The 14642-nt window shown below is 39.3% G+C and overlaps 1 protein-coding gene across 1 annotated transcript in view; it reads left to right on the top strand.

The window, feature by feature from the left end:
• KCNU1 (potassium calcium-activated channel subfamily U member 1) overlaps positions 1 to 14642 on the top strand; it is a 137638-nt gene that overhangs the window by 53405 nt on the left and 69591 nt on the right. Inside the window, exons 23-25 of the mRNA XM_087969817.1 lie at positions 486 to 672; positions 11350 to 11513; positions 11664 to 11770. Coding sequence (XP_087825943.1) covers positions 486 to 672; positions 11350 to 11513; positions 11664 to 11770 — 458 coding nt within the window. The remainder of the gene's footprint in view (positions 1 to 485; positions 673 to 11349; positions 11514 to 11663; positions 11771 to 14642) is intronic.

Raw genomic sequence — 14642 nt, 5'->3', positions numbered from 1 at the left:
GCAGCCACATTCCTGCTTTTGAGCTCCATTCGGGAGGGGGAGAGAGAGATCCTGTTCTATCTCGGAGAGTGGGCGCAATAACGGAGATGAGACATCGATTAGTGACTCCAACTCTTTATTTGTGACTTCAGGAACAGAGCGAAGAGAATAGCAACAGCAGTTCCTTTTATAGAGCTGGCTGTTGTCAAAGCGTCCAATGGTTTAAGTTTGCTGCGCTTGGAGCGTCCAATCGCGGCAGTCCGTTAACTAGCCAATCAGACCAGTCCAGAATGACCAATCACGACTCGCTGTCAACGGACCAATCAAATGTGCAGGATTACGAGCCTGCTTGTGGAACGGCCAGTCAGGTTTGCAGGCTTACGAGCTTGCTGATTCGAACACCCCTCCCCTCTAGGTTCTGTCTCAGGGGTGGGGTGATGTGATTCGCGCAGGTAGGCAGGTCTTCGCACCTGTCTACCTGATTTGCGCTGTTCAACCTGCCTTAGCTCGGATTTTGGTTCTGGTGGGTTGTTTAACGGTGACCTGGCTTCTATGCTGGGTATCCTTGGAGGTGACTCGGGATGCCTTCAACGTTACCCTCGTCCCTGTCGTCTGGGTCCTCCGAATTTGCTGACCCCGCTCGGCTGCTGTTGCCTGTGGAAGCGATCATCTGCCACGGGTCCTCTCCATCAGGTGAGTATGCTGGGCTTGGTTGTGCGAACTGCGGGCTTGCGTGTCTTGGAGCAGGTATTATTTCATTTTCAAAATCCTAGGTTTCCCTTCCCCTCTGGTTCCGATTTCAGAGTTCATAGAGGGGGTAGTTATCAGCCTTGAACGCAGCTGGTCGATATGGCGTTTCCACAATCTTCCATCTGTGGTTTCTAATCGGTAGGAACGGGGGCCCGTAATTTGTGTTATCTTGGCAGGGACCCACAATGGGTCACCTGTAAAATTCTTGGCGAATACGAGGTCTCCTACCTTGAATGTACGATGTTTGCTGCTGGAACCCAGGGGCTTTTCTGGGGTGTAAGCAGGGTGTAGGCGGTCCAGGTGTGATCTAAGTTTTCTGCCCATCAGAAGTTCGGCTGGGCTTTTGTTTGTGGTGCTGTTCAGTGTAATATGTTGGAGAAGGAACATTCTGGTGACTCTGTCGTGAATGTTTCCTTGGTCCATTTTGTGTAGGGTTGTTTTAGTAAACTGAACCATTCGTCAGCCCTGCCATTGGCCGGGTGAGCTGGTGATGTCAGGCGTGACGTATCCCCGGTCCGCTAGGTATTGTTCAAACGCCAAGGTGGTAAACTGCGGGCCATTGTCGGAGACCAGGACATCTGGAAATCCGTGTGTTGCAAACAGTCTGTTTAGTTTTTTGATGACCGCTTCTGTGGTGGTGGTCTTCATCTTGTTCACCTCGAGCCAGTTCGAGTAGGCGTCTACTGTTATTAGAAAAGTATGTCCTTTTGTAGGTCCCGCAAAATCGATGTGGATGCGGGACCATGGACCCCTGGGTGTTTCCCATTCCGTTGGGGTGCTTTTGGTGGAGCTGCGTGTTTCTTGGCATTTGCTACAGGTGGCAACCCAGGCTTCGATTTGTCTGTCCATACCTGGCCACCATGCGTAGCTCCTTGCCAGTGCTTTCATTTGTACGATGCCCGGGTGTCCATCGTGCAGCACTTTCAGGACTCGGCGTTGAAGTTTTTCTGGAATGGCTACTTGGTCTCCCCATAACACTCACCCCTTTTGGGAGAAAAGTTCTGTCTGTCTGTTTTTGAAGGGTTTGAACTTGTCGTTGGGTTCGATTTCTGGCCATCCCCTCTCCACCCAGCTGAGGACTCGCGCCAGACAAGGGTCTTTTTTGTTTCTTACGCGATATCCTGCACAGTTAGTGGAGGTGAGGGGAGCATCTCTATTTGTAGCGTGGAAAGTGTAGGAGCTGGGTCATCTAGGAACTCTGGCAATGGTGAACGGCATAAGGCGTCAGCATGGGGAATGGCTTTCCCAGTCGATGTCTTAATTGGTAGTCGCGCGGCTAAGAACTCCGACCATCGTGTCATTCCTGGTGATAGGATGTGGGGAGTTGGTTTATCCCCTGCTAGAATGCCAAGCAATGGCTTGTGGTCTGTGATTATGGAAAAGGATCGTCCATATACGTATTCGTGGAACCTTTTAATTGCGGATACAATAGCAAGGGCTTCTTTATCTAATTGACTATAGTTCCTTTCAGTTTTTGACAAAGTTCTTGAAAAGAATGCGATAGGCGCTTCCATACCGCTTTGGTAGAACGTGACTCAGGATGGCTCCTACTCCAAAAGGTGAAGCGTCACAAGTCACAGTCAAGGGTAGTGTCTCGTTATATTGGATTAACACTGCATCAGATGTGAGAAGGTCTTTGACTTGTTGGAAAGCTTGCTCCTCTCGACGTCCCCAAAACCAGGAAGCCTTCTTGCCGAGGAGCCTATGCAGGGGTTCAGCAACAGTCGCCTTCTGGGGTAGGAAGATGTTATAAAAGTTAATGAGGCCCAGGAAGGCTTGGAGGTCTGTCTTGTTTCTGGGTCTTGGAGCGTTTTTAATAGCTGCTAATTTCTTTTTCGGTAGGGTGAATACCTTGCTTGTCAAGAAGGTAACCAAGAAATTCAACCCTCTCAGTGCATAATTGGCACTTGTCCTTCTTGACTTTGAGTCCTGCGTCCTGGAACTTTTGTAGGACAGTTCTTAGGCGTTTTTCTAATTGACTTCGTGTAGGGACAGCTATCAATACATCATCGAAATAGGGTACAACTCCTTTTATACCCTGTAGCAACCTTTCCATCAAACTTTGAAAAATGCCAGGTGCTACGCTTACTCCGAACTGGAGTCTATTACATTTGAACGCACCCCTGTGCGTGACTATAGTCTGGGCTTCAGCGGTCTTTGCTAGCACCTTTGCCATTTTGAAAATGGCGGGTCCGCAATGCGTTAGGAACACCGCACGTTTTTTTCCAGGTGTAGCATCCTTCAGATTATTGGTTTCCAGGAACATTTGGAACCTGTCCATATACGAGTCCCAATCTTCGTTGGCTGGATCAAACGGAGCGGGTGGTATTGCACTGCTGGTCATTCTGCCGTTTTCTGCGCGTTGTCAGCCACGTGCTCTGCCAATACTTTGCAAGTGTTTCAGTCAGCTCTTATCGTCTCCGCATCCCATCCTCGTCGCCAGTGTTCTATCTCGGAGAGTGGGTGCAATAACGGAGATGAGACATCGATTAGTGACTCCAACTCTTTATTTGTGACTTCAGGAACAGAGCGAAGAGAATAGCAACAGCAGCTCCTTTTATAGAGCTGGCTGCTGTCAAAGCGCCCAATGGTTTAAGTTTGCCGCGCTTGGAGCGTCCAATAGCGGCAGCCCATTAACTAGCCAATCAGACCAGTTCAGAATGACCAATCACGACTCGCTGTCAATGGACCAATCAAATGTGCAGGATTACGAGCCTGCTTGTGGAACGGCCAGTCAGGTTTGCAGGCTTACGAGCTTGCTAGTTCGGAACAGATCCCATCTAACACAGAAATCCCCCCTCCACACACCCTTTAAGGCAGCCATATTCCTGCTTTTGAGCTCTGTTTGGGAGGGGAAGAGAGAGATCTGATCTAACATAGAGATCCCTCACACACAAACACACATCCTCCAAGGCAGTCACATTCCTAACCTGCTTAGAAGAAGAAAGAAGCAGGGAAAAAACAGCTCAGTAGCCAGGCAAGTTTCCCCACTCCACCCTTTCCCCCTCCCCTCACTACCTCTTCTTGTTCTGACGCAAGCCTTGTGTTCCCACGGGCTGGCCATGTGAGCGGCACAACCTTGTGTTCCCGTGCAGCCTGGGTTAATTGCTTTGGGGGAGTGCTCTGGGGGTGATATTTTTCTGCGGACCACCAAAAATTTTTCACGGACCACCAGTGGGCCATGGCCGACCAGTTGGCAACCGCTGATATAGGCTTGATATGTGAAAAAAAATATTCTGCTGAAATATGCTTTATTACAGGGCTACAAAGATAACTCAGAGACTTTGGAGATTATCTAGGATCTAAATGGTTTTCTTCGTGTTTACCATTTTTGTTGGGTTATAAAATAAGATACAAAATATGAAAGTAAATAGGAAACGGTGGGAAGAAAAAGGGGAAAGAGAAGTGAGGGAGCATAAGAAAAAAAGAAAAAGAAACATTGACTGCCAAGTCTCTCTGTTGCAGTAAAATAAGGCATTAACATCAAATCACAACTTTTTGTTTTTTCATTATAATATGAGCAAGCTATTTCTATAAAGATCTATCAATCTATCAATTTTTTCCACTTCAAGCAGAAAGTTCAGAAGCGGTCTCCATGTGAAAATAAAAGTACTTATATTCTTTTCTTTAATCAAAGTAGTCAGTTTTGCCATTTCAGCCCACTCCATCAAATTCTGCAACCAGTTATCCATGTTAGGAATCGTCCTTCCATTCTTGTGCATACTATCAACATATATAGTAACAAAGTTCCAAATTTTTTCTCCAGATCTTTTTCCATTAGACCCAAAAGGAGAAATTCTGGTTTCATCTTTATCTCCATTTTCAAAATATTCTGTATTAAAATATGTCTCATATTTTATCTTATTTTTTGCTTTATCACATTTCCACTATAGATGATAAAAAGTCCCTTCTTTACTTTTACACTTCCAACATTCATTTGACATACCTTTATACATCTTAGCTAACTTATCTGGTGTTATATACCAACTATACATCATCTTATAGAAATTTTCTTTTAGATTATAATTTAATGAAAAATTTTAAACCCTCCGTCCACATATTTTCTCATTGTTCAAACATCACGTTATTTCCTTGCCCACTGAATGATACAGTGTTTTACATATTCATTTTCCAAATTCAATTTCAATAACATTTTATAGATCTTAGCAATAATATGTTCATCATATACACATAATAAAATTTCAAATTCATTATTAACAAAGTCAAATCCATAGCATTTTTATCCAGTTTAAATCTTTCTTTCAGTTGTTGATAAGTAAACCACTGGCAAACATAGCCTTCTGATTCAAGTTCTTCCCTCGGCTTTAATAGTGGGTTACCTGTGTTAAAAGATAAAATTTTACCATACATCAACCAGTTTGGTTTGCCACCATTTCTCTTCTTAAAAACACTTCCTGGAGTGACACCCAAAGAGGCAACTTCGTAGAGAGCCTTGTTTTATATTTATTCCAAACTCTTAGCATGGCACGTCTAACAAAATGATTATTAAATTCAATATTAACTTTACTTTTATCATACCATAAGTAGCCATGCCATCCAAACCTTAATTCATGATCCTCTAAGTCAAGTAGTCTCTTATTCTAAAAGCTCCCCCTTTCTTTTGACCAGGTCAGACAGCATGCTTCAAAATACAGGTTCATGTCTAGTAGACACAGGTGGGATTCAGACGGTTCTCACTGGTTCGCCCAAACCATTAGTTAATAGCTTATGCAGTTCGGAGAACTGGCTAAAAATAACATGCAAGATAGGGGTTCTCTCTCTCTCTCTCTCTTCAGTTAATAGCTCCAGGCAGACAAACAAGAACCACTTAACAGTTGCAGCTGGAATGCAGCTGATACAAGTCAATAAACAACAGAAACTGACAGGATTAGGGCAGGGAAACCCATCAATCATCAATCTAGGGATGGGGTTAACCTCTTCCCTTCAGGAAGAAGGACAAGATTACAAACATTTTCATTATAAAGTGTATTAAGTAACAGTTTTGTGATCAGCTGATACTCCCTGGAGTTCCCCAAGACCTTTTATAGCTGCTGCAGTGTTGGCTACTTCTTGTTTCTTCATGGGGGGGAAATATACAGGATGAGACAATGATGCAGTTTGATCGTACAGGCTGTAAATTTAATGCATGTGTGGTCCAGCCAGCTGCATTGCTTCTGCTGTGAAGCACCCAATTGAGAACATAGAATAATAGAGTTGGAAGGGTTAATGGCTTTTGGCAGCACACCCAGGCTTTCAATTAGCATGAGCTGCTGCTCTTAGTTTCCCTCTCAGCTGCTGCATTTGCTTTGGGGTTGACTTTTTTTAAAAAAGGGGGAATTTCTGCATTGTTTTAGTGATTCCTGGCTTGTCCTTTTCAGGTGTACCTCTAGTGAAGGAGCACCCACAACTTCTGAAGATAAGCTATTCCATTGGTTAATTGGTCTCATCTTTAGGAAATTTCTCCTTAGTCCTAGGTTGCTTTTCTCATTGGTTAGTTTCCATCCATTGTTTCTTATTGTGCCCTTTTGGTGCTTTGGAAAATAGATTGACTCCTTCATTTTTCTGGAGCCCCTCAAATTTCCTGACAGAACAATTAATCAGTGGAACAACTTGCCTCCAGAAGTTGTAAATGCTCCAACATTGGAAGTTTTTAAGAAGAGATTGGATAACCATTTGTCTGAAGTGGTGTAGGGTTTCCTGCCTAAGCAGAAGGGTATTGAACTAGAAAGCCTCCAAAGTCTTTCCCAACTTTGTTATTCTATTCTATTCTAAATATTGGAACAGTGCTATTTTATTGTGCTATTTTATTGTGAGTTCGACTAAGGAGAAATTTCCTAAGGGTGAGATCAATCAAGTTGGCCATGCCCATCCAGTCACATGACCACCCAGCCACACCACCCAGTTATTAGGTCAGAGAACCGGTTGTTAAATTATTTGAATCCTACCACCTCTTTCCTTAGTGTCTTGCAGTAGCTTATATCTAATTCTTGGGATTTTTCCCCTTGCCATGAACTTAGAAATATCCTTCTGCCATTATGGATTGTCAGTTATAAGTATTGGTAATGTCTGAAATAAAAAAGCATCTTTGGTAAAATATTATTCTTGATTACAGAGATTCTACCCAATAATGATAAGTGCAGTTTATCCCATCTTTGTAAATCCTGTTTAATATCCCTCCAAAGAGAGGCATAATTGTTTTGAAACAGTTTTCTATTTGTATTTAGAAACATAAGCCCTTTCTCCTTTTTCTCAACTCTAAAACCTGACTTTTTGTTCAATATATCGCTATCCTGAGAAGACATATTCTTGATCAGCATTGTTGTTTTCTGTTTATTTATTTTAAAAGCTGCCAAGGCCCCAAATTCATCTAATTTCCTCATCAAATATTCTATATTGTTTTTTGGGTCCTGTAAAAATATAATCAGCAAATGCCCTCTTAATATTTATACCCTTTATTTTATCTTGTCTGATACCTCTATTCAGAACTTCCAATACCAAAATAAACAACAGAGGGGGCAAGGGGCTTGTACCCTTTTGAATTTCACATGAGTTAATTAGATCACCTCGATGACAATTTTTACATTCTATGATGTCGCTTTAATTCTATGATGTTGCTTTAATTCCTTAGATAAAATTCTCTCCAAAGTCCATTTCTTCCAACACCTTAAACATCAAAACCCAATTTAGGTTGTTGAAGGCCTTCTCTGCATCCAAAAATATTAAGGCAGCCTATTCCTCATTAAGGTATTGTAAGTATTCAATAATATTTAAGACAGACCTCTTAGCTGTCTTTTCGGCAGAAAGCCTGTTTGGTCTTCATGTATATATGCCTATAAAATCTTCTTTAGTTTTTCTGCCAGAATGGCAATGAAAAATTTGTAATCTTTGTTTATTGGTGAAATTGGTCTATAATTCTTTGTCTTTGTAACATTTTGATCCTCTTTTGGGGACAACACAATATTGGCTTCTATCCATGTCTGGGGTGTATTTCCCCACTGTAGTATATCATTCATTGTATCCTTTAATGTTTGAAGTTTGTTCTCAAAGCACTTATAGTATTGGCTTGTGAGACCATCTGGGCCTGGGACTTTGCCTGGCCTCATTTTTTTAATGGCTTCTGATATCTCAAAGACAGTTATTGGATCATTCATCAGTTGTCTCTGGGTTTGTGAAAATTTAGGCAACTGTTGCCTTAAAAGATATATATCTATTTTAAACACATCTATTTCATGTCTTTTAGACAAATTTGAGTAGAAATTTGAAGGGACTTTTTAATAAGTTCATTATCTGTTATTACATTATTGCCATCACAGATTTTTCCAATCATTGTCTTTTCTCTTTCTTTTCTTAATTTATATGCCAATCATTAACCTGGTTTATTTGCAAACTCAAAATGTCTTTGTTTCACGTAGTTCTAAATGGTTTTCTGAAACCAGTGTAACCTATGAAAGTGTCTGTACTTCCCCACTAGAATATTTTTTTTTGTAAATTTTATTTGAGTTTTCACAAAAAGAAAAGAAACACAATTAAAACATATTTTTTGAAAGCAGCATAATCCCGGGTTACATTTCTTCGTGCAGACACAATTTCAGGTTCATGCTCATTTTTATATTCTAGTCCATATCTTATTACAATTTTACATTTTCTACATAGCTTCTCCCCTCTTTTAATTTCCTCAATTTTATTATATTTATTTCATCTCAATTCAAATCATTATATTTATATGTTATGTCCGTCCTGTTTCAATTGTCTATTATCTTTTCTCATTAAACAAAATTTCTCCTGTAGTTACTGATTGGAGTATGACGCCTTTATATCTTTCCCCTAAAGTTATAACACTCAATATAATACATAGCTTCCATTCAGATTCTGTTTGGTACATTCTTAAACTACACACAATATTCTTAAAAAAGAGAAAAAATTATAAATGTATATAATTAAAACAACATTCCATTCCAATTCAATTCTATCATTAATATTAAAATTCATTAAAGTCTTAAGATTTTTCACATTGCTTTTCAATTAAATATCATACCTCTATGGGAACAATTATTAGCTTTCCATAATCAATTCCCCCCCCTCTTCACTTATATTTTATGAAACATTGACTAATTAAAGTGTTCCCATTCCTTCCTAATTCAATTTTCTCATTTATTTCATTTCATTTACTTTATTTACAAACATTTCACTAAGTTACACTTACCATTCTATCCCTCATTCTAATCATATGTTGTTTCCAATTTTCTAAAGTTATTTCTATTTCAAATATAACAACACAATCTCATGTACCTTTACAGAATCCCCCTTTCAGTTAAATTTTTACCCATTATCTCTAAATAGGTCCTGTTTCTTTATATCTTGCTCCAGACCTTTGTGACTTCTTTTCCTTTCCTTCTTCCCTCTCTTCTTCTCCCTCCCCTTTTTACCCCTTTGTCTCTCTACCTCTACTTCCCTCTTCTGTATTCCCCTTTTCTGTTGCTTTCCAGTATTATACTTATTTTTTTAATTATTTTTCTTTTCTTTGGTTGTTTTTTTATAAATCTTAAATTCTCCATCTTCTTTCCCCTCTTTCCTTTTTCTTCCCCACATAGAGTTACTTGTTCATTAAAGATGGCTTCTTCTTTGTCCCAGTCTTCTTGTTTTGCAGTCTTTTCTTGTTGTTTCTCATAGTTCCAAATCTCCATTTCTAAGAATTGAAAAACGAAGCCAAAGGAACCCTTCCCTTCTTGTGCCTCTTCTTTGTACTTTTTAAGTTCCATTTTCAATTCATCGAAAAGTGATGCCATTGTAAAAAATTTTAAACAACCACCCGATTGATTTTAGTCATTCAAATATAATAGCCAAAAATCCAAAAGTCACCAAATAATCCAAATACACACAAACTGATTCTTTTTGCTCTTTTTTCCCCACTTTCTCTTCCTGGGGTTACTATTTAGTTGCAAAGTTTCAGTTAAAATGTATCTTTTAGAAGTCTTATTGAAATTTTACTTTAGATTCTTTTAAAGTCCAGGCAGTCTCCTCCTTCTTCCAGATCCTGCCCTTATTCTTTTTCTCTCCCTTCCTGCTTATAGAAGAAAAAGTTTTTAATGTCCAGAAATCTTTATTGTCCCTTTGGCATTTAGTTTTATTTTCAGCTTAATTGCCTGTTGAAGCCAAAGCGGATTTTTCCAATTTCTTATTCTTGATTGTCAATATAAGGAAGGAGAGAGAAGAGAAAAAAAAAGCCAAACCTTTCCCTTTTCACTTTCTTTCACTGCTTCCAACTCTTCTTTGGGAGCGATGTTATTTCTTGTAAAATTTAAATTCCAGGGTACCTTAGTTATTGCTTTTTCAATTTAGCCCAGTCAGCCAAAACTTTCACTTCTTATCTTCCTCCTGCACGTTCTTTTCCGGTTGAGTACTTCTTTGAGGTGGCCATTTCTGACCACCGCTCCTACCGCCTTCAGGAAAGGGAGTTTGACCAGCTGAGGAGGAGACATGCGGCTCTCCTCGACCCTGCTGGCAGTCTCCCCCTTGTTCACCACCTCTACGGGGTGGCTTAGCCCCAAAACCAGCCAGCTTGGGGCGCTCCAGCGGCGAGCCCAGGCAGAAACCGTGCATGATCGCGGATTCCTGTCTGTCGCCGAAGCCCTTCAAACCGGAAGTCCCCACTAGAATATTATACAGGGCTGTTAAGGAGAGTTTTAGTGGAACTTATAATGAACAAGAAATGCAAGTAAATATAATTCACATTCACTGTATAAATCTATATAGATTTATATAGCAAACTATATAAATTTATGGGCAAAAACACTTGAATATTTCCTGAATTTTAAAAGTTTACAACAAAATATTTGCACTGTTTAAACATGAATAAGATTGTGCCCAAGTGCATCCATGTTTAGAGTAGATGTGATGAAATCACTGAAGTCAGGCTAACCCATCTTATTGACTTCAATTGATAGATCATCTCTTATTCTTGGACTAGTCTACACACATGCACTTATAAATATTTTAAGAACTAAATTAATACGTTTGAAATGTTCAGGATGTGTGAAATGTCAAATCAAGATTGATATGGAAGCAATCTGATTTAGATCTTTCAACTTTAATTCCTCTCTAATTTCAATCTAGAAATAATTTCAGAATATTTTTTTCTGTGTGTGCACACAAGTCCATTGAATTAATTTAGAAATCTTATTTGGTGAAGTGTTACTGAAAGTGAATTTCAAATGGAATTTTCATAAGACCCAGTTTTTGGTTTGAAAAGACTGAGCGGTCCTTGGTTCTCTCTGAGTTTGGTTGCTTCCTTGAAGATGCTTGATTACCCAAACTAGGTAACATAAACAATGCTAATATGATGACTAGCATGATGATGTTACCTAGATTGGATAACATCTGCAAGGAAACAACCATGCTTAGGAAGCATCAAGCACCCCTCGTTTCAACCCTGAGCTTCAAAATTCAGGGAGGAGAGATGGCTAGATGCATATGATTAATTAACTAATTCTCTGCCTCACTCTCCTGATCATGTGTCCCATGACCTTTTATTAAAGCATTGAAAAATTTGTAGAAGTCATGCTCTGCATATTTTGCCTTCCCTGTTAAGATTCAACTTTACTTTCTTCTTACATGAATTAGATGTATTTTGCAGATGATAAGTTAAGTGGAATAATGGCCATGCTGACATATATCATTAATATACTATTTGACAATAGCATCCTGATCAACCCACCTTCTGCAATTAAACTCCATTACAACACAATGGGCTTTTTCATTGCTGCCTCTGTCCAGGAACTGAAAAGGTAATCTCTTTTAATTATATAAATTTGATTGGGGGGGTATTGAAAAATAGTTTATTACCACTGAATATGAAGAAATGAAATAAAGCTATTTTGTCTGTTTTCTCAGCTTTTCTGTCTAATCCAATTTTTTGTTCCACTTTTATTATCCAGAGCTTATTATTACTGTACACAATGCCACAGTGGGATCACCAATCCTGAGCTCATTGTGAAGTGTCATTGCAAAAGAAAAAGTGTGAAAAAACCAATCCCAGATTCTGGTAATTTAATCTTCATTTCAGTAGCTTTAATGTATTGACAGATAATTGCTGGTGTCATGTGACATAAGTCTTCTGCATTTCTTTTTATCATTCCCATGCCATGTTATGAAAAAGAAATGATTCCTGGTTTTTTTTTAAGAAGAAGAAAATGTGGGTGAAATATTCATGGATGAGGCATTAAATTAGTTATAAAATATCATCATTCATTATTAGGTCCTGTGCAGAGCACATTGGATAGCAAGTGTTTTCCAGCTACAAAATAGGTGATTGGCTCAATCACAGTAACTGTGAGAGGGATCTTTGGGTCCTAGTGGACAATTACTTAAATAAGAGTCACCATTATGCTGCAGCCATCAAGAAAGCTAATGCAATTCTAGGCTGCATTATTAGAGGGATAGAATCAAGATGACATGAAGTGTTCAGTACCAATTTATAAAGCTTTGTAAGACCACATTTGGAATACTGTATCCAGTTTTGGTCCCCACAATATAAAAATATGTTGAGACTCTGGAAAGAGTGCAGAGAAGAGCAACAAAGAGTGTTAGAGAGTTGGAGACTAAAATGTATGTGGAACAGTTGTGGGAACTGGGTATGTCTAGGCTAGTAAAAAGAAGGGCTATGGGTGACATGATAACACTGTTCCAATATTTGAGGGACTACCACAAGGGGGGTCAACTTATTTTCCAAAGCACCAGATAAGAAGTAATAGATGAAAACCAATCAAAAGAGAAGCAATCTAGAAATTTCCTGACAGTAAAAACAATCAACCAGTGGAACAGCTTGTCTTCAAAGGTTGTGGGTGCTCCATCATTGGAGGCTTTTAAGAATAGATTGGGTAGCCATTTGTCTGAAATGGTACAGGATCTCCTGCTTGATCTAAAAGACCTTCGAGTTCCCTTCCAACCCTGATGACATGTTCTAAATGTCACCCTACCCTTTGTCCATTCATAATGCCAATTGTTTGCATTCACTCTGATTTTTAATGCCTCAATTGAACCCAAGAGAAAATCATAGGAATCCCAAGCTCCCTTAGGATTTGTTTTGGATCAGAAGCTACAATCATCTAGGATCCTCTTAAGTAATGGAGACATGTAATTCTAAACAAAGAATATTAACATCATCCATCCCATCACAAATAAAGAAAACTCAAGAAGTCTAGAAAACTCAAGAGTCTAGAATAGCAAACTATTCTAAAGCATCCTGAGAATGAGAGGAGGCAAAAGAACTTTGTGGATGAAAAATAGATATTTATTAATTTAGATAGATATACACAGTACTAGCCTTCATGCTGAGCTAGTCTGATGTAGTGGGTGAGGCACCAGACTAGATAGTATGTTCTAGTCTCATCTTGGGTTTAAAGCCACATGAGTTACCTTGGGCAAGTCATCTGCTCTCAGCCTTAGAAAGGAGGCACTGGAAAGTCACTTCTGAAATCTTGCCAAGAAAACTATAGGGACTAGCACAGGAAGTCACCAGGAGTCAACCCTGATTTGAAAGAGAAAGGAAGGAAAGAAGGAAGGAAGGAAGGAAGGAAGGAAGGAAGGAAGGAAGGAAGGAAGGAAGGAAGGAAGGAAGGAAGGAAGGAAGGAAGGAAGGAGAAGGTGGTGGAGGTGGAAGTGGAGACGTAGGCAGAGGAGGAGGAAACAAAACAAAAGAACAGAAAAGAGAAGAAAACAAACTTTTATGAAAGATGAGGCAGATTATTTAGATATTTTCTGGCCATCATCTTTCAAGACAATATTCATCATTAAAAGAGGGCAAATTCTAAGAATAACTCTAATCAAACATGGAGAAAATAATTCATTGATGATATGCACAGACATTCTTCTATTTCAAATTTTTGTTAGATTGCAAAATACCATATACCGGGGATCTCAAACCTTGGCCACTTTAAGCCTAGCAGACTTCAACTCCCAGAATTCCCCAGCCAGCTTTCTGGCTGGGGAATTCTGGGCCTTGAAGTCCCCAGGCTTAAAGTGGTCAAGGTTGGAGACCCCTGCCATATACAAAAGCACAGAAAATATTATTGCTAAGTAGTCAAACACCAGCTGATAATTATGTGTTGCATTTTGAAGAGGATTCTAACTCATTCAGGACTATACCACAGCAATGTAAAGACTTATATCTATTCTGCCCAATAGTCCTGAAGGCAAAGACTGCTTTAGTCACTGTTAGTCAAACAGTTGCTGGCTGATTCTGCAACTGGCTGCTAATGTCAGAAAAACTCACCAATCATACACCAATAAGATATTGATGGAAGTCTCCTGATATTTCATGACAATTAGCTCAATCTGAATTGTTCTTCCAGGAATTGTTGTTTTCCATCCAGTTTGGAGCTCTGAACAAGTCCAATTTTCTCTGCAAAGTAAATACTAAGGTTCTTTTATCTTATTCAAATATTTCTTTTAATGAATAACTTTTTCATCTCTTAACTGAACAGCAGATGGCAGGCAAGTCGCATTTGTGACTTAGCTTCTTCATTTCTTTTGCAAATTGCACAGAATTGCAATAAGAAAAACTGAGGTCTGGCAACATATATATATATATACACTGTAGGCTTTTCTTTAAATTCTATGATCGATATAACTACAGCAATACTCTTCAGAAGAACAGGGCAATTCCTCTAGCATTCACCAGGAGAAGTTTGTAATCAATGTTGTTTTACTTTCTATTTCTTTCTATCATGAAAAAAGCAACAAGAGAAACCAGACAGTGACAGTCATTGATCACTAGCACCAAGGTCCATTGACTTATCAACTTGCAAAACCAAGATTATTGTTTATTTTTCTTGGTCACCATTCATTCTCCATCTGTTATTTTTAAACCTATTTACTCAGGGGTATAGTAATCCCAATCCTTCAGGAGGTCAGCT

Source organism: Notechis scutatus, chromosome 7 (genome assembly GCF_049901735.1).
Source record: "Notechis scutatus isolate UNSWTSFEM ecotype Mainland chromosome 7, rNotScu1.2, whole genome shotgun sequence".
In the NCBI taxonomy this organism is placed as follows: domain Eukaryota; kingdom Metazoa; phylum Chordata; class Lepidosauria; order Squamata; family Elapidae; genus Notechis; species Notechis scutatus.
Note: the sequence above shows the minus strand (reverse complement) of the source record. Positions and strands in the feature narration are given on the sequence as shown.